General features: G+C 49.4%; 1 protein-coding gene across 4 annotated transcripts in view; it reads left to right on the forward strand.

The window, feature by feature from the left end:
• The window catches only part of FLNB (filamin B), a 141,800-nt gene that overhangs the window by 86,807 nt on the left and 49,030 nt on the right, over positions 1-5,963 (forward strand). For all 4 annotated transcript variants that reach the window (XM_007469007.1, XM_007469008.1, XM_007469009.1 and 1 more), the window contains exons 18-19: positions 138-307; positions 4,947-5,064. In XM_007469007.1, coding sequence (XP_007469069.1) covers positions 138-307; positions 4,947-5,064 — 288 coding nt within the window. The remainder of the gene's footprint in view (positions 1-137; positions 308-4,946; positions 5,065-5,963) is intronic.

Raw genomic sequence — 5,963 nt, forward strand, 5'->3', positions numbered from 1 at the left:
GAGCCGCTGGCAGAACGCCAGCCCCTGTCTCCACCTACTGCCTTGTGGAAGCCGGTGCTGATGAACCTGTCAGACTGGTGCTAAAAGTGAAACCCCTCCAGCTGGGCCTGTCTCCTCACTTCACTGTCCCCTCCCAGGTGTGGAAAACGGGAAACCGACCCACTTCACTGTCTACACCAAAGGGGCTGGAAAAGCCCCCCTCAACGTGCAGTTCAGCAGCCCCCTTCCTGGCGACACCGTGAAGGATTTGGACATCATTGATAATTATGACTATTCCCACACCGTTAAATACACGCCCACCCAGCAGGTAGGGCCCCTCCCCACTCGGTGCTGGGCTGGGTCACTCTGGACACGGTGCGGGGGTGGGGGGCGGTAATCTGTGCTCTGAGCTGTGCTGCTCTGTGGCAGGAGGAGATTCCCCCTTTTCTGAACCCCTTTGGGAACGCTGACGAAAAGCCTGATGGGTTCTACCAGGAGGGCCTGGAGGATTCCCCAAGAACAAGCAGGAAGCTAGTTGTTTTTTCCCACCCCCATTTCCCACCTCCGTTCTTGGTTTTAGTGTTTTACTAATTACTCACAGGGAAAGAATTGCCACGCCTTTGTCCTTGCTGGCTCTTTTGCCTCAGTTTACCCTTTTTACGAGGTGGTGCAGTGGGGTCTTTCTCAAAGAGCCTTTAGTCCCTCAAGCCCGAAATGGTACTTCAAGCACTAAATTATTCCCTTTTACAAAATACAGGAATACAGACAGGATTTTGTCATCACAGCTGCTTTGCTCTGGTTGTTTTAGGCAATAAGGGCCTAAAAATCTCCCTCTCTGTATGAACTCATGTTTACTTATTTAAAATTTTATTTTGATTCATGGCTACACGTCTAGGGTCTGGGGAGCTCCTATAGAAAAGCCTGGATTCTCCCACTTATGCATAGTGTTCTAAACAGTCACTCCAAACCTCTGAGATTCCTTCATTCTTGAAGAAGGGTCCGCCTATGTGAGAAATGCCATTTTTAAGAGAGGAAGGGCGATGCTTTCTGCAGAAGCACTGTTTGAAAAGCATCACTTCTGCCCTGGGCCCTCTCAGTGAGGACCTGGCCAGAGTGTAGTGGAAAAGAATGAGGGGTACAGTGAGGATGAGGGAGTGGTGTGGGTGTCCCCCCTGCACTGGGGGCCACACATGCTTGGAGATGGAATCATTACTATGAGAATTTGCCTGGCAGTGCGAGGTTCTCTAGGGCAGGTTCTTAGGTGGCGCTTCATCTTCACATGTGTTTCTTCCTGTGGTTTCTCTTTACCCTAATGAGGGTTCATTTTTAGTAATGGTAAAACGAAAACTTTTATAGATGAATACTGTTTTCTCATCAGGCTGCTCAGTGCTAATTATTTAGGTAATTATTTTCCTAGTGATGCTTATCAGGGCTGATGGGAGCCTTACCACTGGCAACACCAGCTTCATAGCATCTTTGTTGCCAGTTCTCCACATTCCTTAGGAGAAGGTACCAGAAAGCATGGCCATGATCGCTGGTCAAGATCACAAGACTCTTGTGAAAACATTTTGAGACTCTTGATCCTATATACCTTTTTGTGTTTCGGCTGAGTTGCTAGAAAGTAAGTTGCAGACATCAGGACAGCCTCAGGTTTTGACCTGCACCCCCAGAAAGGACTTTAGAACCCGATGCCCTGGATGCTCCCAGCTGCCAGTCGAGGTGGAGGTGGAGGTCGGGAGCCCAGTCCTGTTTTATCACATTTGAAATGTAGCTAGAGTGGGAAGCGCCTTACTCTAGAGTCACCCCAAGGTCAAGTTCATCCATATGTCTGATCGTAGCAGGTCTGAGGGCTGTTGGCGTGCTTGGTGGCCTCTTGGGGCTATTTGTGCAAATGCCATCCGTCCCTGCCTTTACTGCGATGACTCCACGGTGCCTCTCCCATCCCTCTCGTTTGTTGTTTAGAGTGAGGTTTACTGTTTTATTATTTGGGCAAATTGCAATTCTGCCTGTTTCTCTATGGCAAAGAAAACAGATTAAATCTCTACTCTTAGATTGTGAGTTTCCAAGGTTAGGGTATCATGTTGTATATATCTTTCCATTCTCAGCCCCAAGCACAGGGTCTGGTGCTATAAATGCTTTGTATGATTTATGGCCGAATGGGTGAATAAACGAAGTGGAGCCTCAACTCACAAGCAGAAACAACATGAGAACTTTGTAATCTGGTAGGAGAGTGGGGCTGACACATCCTCATTCTACTTTGAACTCTCTTTTCTGAAGAGCAGCTAACAGCTCAAGATTGGGTGAAATAAACGTGCCTTTGAGCTCTGCTCTTGGATGTGGTTAAGAGACTTGGGTCAGCCCAGAAAGCCGCACGGGGTTACTTTTCAGGTCGCTGCCCACAGGCGCACCTTCTTGTGGTGGTTTTAGGGATTAAGAGACTGGAACTTCCCAGAAATGCAGCTGTTGAGTGTGTGTGGAGAGACATGGGTGGATTCTGGCTTAGGGTGAATGCTTAACCCTCAGATTTCGGGCTGCTGTGTGAGGCACTGCGGCCCCCACCCAACTGCTAGCTCTTTGCTCCGTGACACCTGCGGGCGGCTGCTGACCCCAGCAGGGCCCCAGTCCACAGCTCACCTGCCTGCCGTGGACCAGTGATGGACGTTGCTGGTTGATCCTGTTCTTGTTGGAAGACAGTGGTCAGAGTTTTTGCCTTAGCGGGGAGTGGACTTCTTGGGCTGGGGCTTGAAGACCCGCCCAGAGGTCAAAGGTAGAAGGGCCATTATACAACGACAGTTTCCCTGGAGGATTTTGCCTTCTGTGCTTGTGGTTGTCTGTGGCCTCAATGACTTCAGTTTCTCACCCCAAGCTTCTCTGAACAGAGTGGTTTGAGGAGCTGGTGGCAACAGCTCCCCTACATGCCGAGTCAGGAGCCGCTGGGAACTGAGAACTCCACATGTTGCTGTGGTGCCTTTAGGAAGCCCCCGGAGCTCACTGGGCCTCACAGGAGAACAGTCCCTCCCTTGAAAGGTTATTACTGTCGGTGGCCATAGCTGTCACAGAGGTCTCTGGAGGAGGGGGCTGTGGGTAGCTTTCTCGGTCCTGTCCTCGTGGGTCTCGTGCAGAATGAGATGAAGGTCTCAGAAGCCTGGAGGGGAGAGGATAGACCCATCTGGCAGGACTTCCCTGGTGGTCCAGTGGTTAAGACTCCACGCTTTCACTGCAGGAGGCGCGGGTTCAATGCCTGGTCGGGGAAGTTCCGCGTGCCGCGTGGTGTGGCCCCAAAATAAATAAAATACAACTGTGTGGCCATCAGCAAAGTGTCTGAAATGCACTGGTAGTCACTGCTCACACCTCCCTCACTTCCTAGCCCCCTGGGGAAAATGCATAGGCCGTTCCTTGGCTGGGGCCTCAGAGGAAACCTTGAAATGCTACAGGCCATCGCAGGTGTAAATCTCTTAAGCTTTCTTTCTCCCCCTCATTAGGCTATTTAAGGTACAGTTAATTTCCTGTCTCAGTTTTGTTGTGTTTTGTATAACTGGTAATGAGAATATGCTTTCTTTTATGGGACAGATGGGCTTAACTGAAAGAGGATTTTCTGCTCGCTCCTTTGTCACTCCAGAGAAGTGGTCTCCTGAATTCTAGTGGGTGGTGGAGAAGGCTTTTCCAGGACCCTTGGTTATCTGGGAGGCCTAGCCCTCGAGGAGTTCGGGGTTTGGGGGCATACCCTCGGGAAGAGCTGGCATGTTGGCAATGCCTTGAGGGCTGAAGCAACAAACCAGCCCCCGCTCTGTTGAATGTGACCACGTGCATCTTACCATGAGATATTATACTCTTCAGATAGTGGGCTCATTGGTTTTGTGTGCAGTGCTAATACATCCTGGAAAGTCAATCCTCCCTCCTTCATAGATGCAACTAATTTTTGTCTTGTCTTTTCTCTCCTTCTTTATTACACAAGAAATGTGAGAAAATATTCATAGGCCAAAAGCTACACCCTTTTAACACTTGGTCCGTGACAGCTTTCAGCAGGGACTGAATTTTAGCGAGCCCTCTGTATTCCTGCAAGGAATCATCCCTCCCTCCCCCTTGCTTCTTCCCTTGCCACATCCTCTTATGTGATGCCCAGACATTTGAGGTGAGGAGGGCCTTAATCTACTGAGACAGCTGTGGGCTTTCATGGAGCCTTGGTTTGGAGGGAGGGGACTCAGCCGACCGTGGAGAGAGGAAGCCAGCAGCGAGTGGGCCAGGACTGGCTGAGCTGTGCCTCCCTGGCCTCGGGGCTGCTGGCTAAGGGACTGCCAATCCCACAGGCTCAGTCTGCCTTCACACTGGCAACTTTTCTTTCATTTCCATAGATGCGCGAGTTTCGATACTGTGCAGTGGTCTCAGAACAGCCCCAGATAAACTCTTGCAAATTCATTTCACAGCCTAGTGGCCTGAAATCCCAGGACATGGAGACAAAAGATTTTGTTTAGTTAGAGGGCCCCAGGCCTCCCTGCTTTGCCTATGGCCAGGGCTGGTTGTTTAGCTGTGCGAGGAGGTAACATGGCAGAGCGGCTAGGACTGACTCGGGTTTGGGTACCATGGGCATGAGGCCCCGCTCTTGCACTGGGGCAAGTGATTTTACCTTCCTGAGCTGTAGTTTCATCTCCTGGAAAAATGGTAAGAACAGTGGGAATGCCCTCTTAGGACCGTTTTGAGATTGAATTAAGGAAATGCTTAAAAGCATGAGCATGGTGTACTCATTAAGCTGTCCCTGTTGTTGTTAGTTGCTCTTTTTCATCTGATTTCTCTGTCATTCTTGCGATGGAGCCAAAAACTTAGAGAAATATATCTGAGATGCTTTCTGAATCTGCTGGAGTCTTATACCCTGTGTCTCTGGGAAGAATGAAAGACCTGGAAGGCAGGTTGAAACAGCAAGGTAGGATGTTGGTACCCAAATGTGTCCTCGGTTTTCTCTCTCATTCCAGGGCAGCATGCAGGTTCTGGTTACATACGGTGGCGATCCCATCCCTAAAAGCCCTTTCACGGTGGGCGTGGCCGCTCCGCTGGATCTGAGCAGGATAAAAATTAATGGGCTGGAAAACAGTAAGTGTGTCATGAATGGTGGGGGGAGATGGGTCATTGAAGAGAAGTTACATTCCCTTCAAAGACAATTTGCAGAGAAGCAAATTCTGCCATATGAGATTTTGTAGTCAGACAGATGGGTTTGAATTAGGGCTGTCCCGTGGAGTAGCTCTGTGACCCTACCTGCCCCTTCACCTCACCAAGCCTCCGTTTTCTCATTTGTTCCGTGGAGGTGGGGGAAGAATACTCAAAGGAATATTGTGAGAATTAAATGAGCTAATAATTCAGGAGCTGGGTCATAGTCAGCCCTCGGTAACTGCTGGCATCACAGCAGAAAGTTTTTATGACAGAATTTGGGGCATGTTGCCCTCTGACAGATTTCTATTGTGCCAACACTCCTTGGCCACTGAATCCACATTAGGGTCAAGCATAAAAGCCAACTTCCGGGCTCTCAGAAACCACAACTACAGTGCATTTCCCCACCCCAGTCTGGATATTCCTTTAGCTTGTCAGGTATCTTATTAGTACAAGCTCATTTAAATAGATGAAATAACTGAATGGATAAATGAAAAAGTGAAGAGAATAGTACAATATGAACACTGATGTACTTATCACTCAGCTTCTCAAGTTCAACACGTGATCATAAAAGTATTTTTTACACAGGTCATACAAAAGTCCATTTTTCATCTAAAAGACCTCACAAGGGGCTTCCCTGGTGGCGCAGTTGTTGGGGTTCCACCTGCTGATGCAGGGGACACAGGTTCGTGCCCCGGTCTGGGAGGATCCCACATGGCGCGAGTTGCTGGGCCCGTGAGCCATGGCCGCTGAGCCTGCGCATCGGAGCCTGTGCTCCACAGCGGGAGAGGCCACAGCGGTGAGAGGCCCACGTACTGCAAAAAAAAAAAAAAAAAAAAAAAAAA

This window comes from Lipotes vexillifer, unplaced genomic scaffold (genome assembly GCF_000442215.2).
Source record: "Lipotes vexillifer unplaced genomic scaffold, Lipotes_vexillifer_v1.1 scaffold989, whole genome shotgun sequence".
In the NCBI taxonomy this organism is placed as follows: domain Eukaryota; kingdom Metazoa; phylum Chordata; class Mammalia; order Artiodactyla; family Lipotidae; genus Lipotes; species Lipotes vexillifer.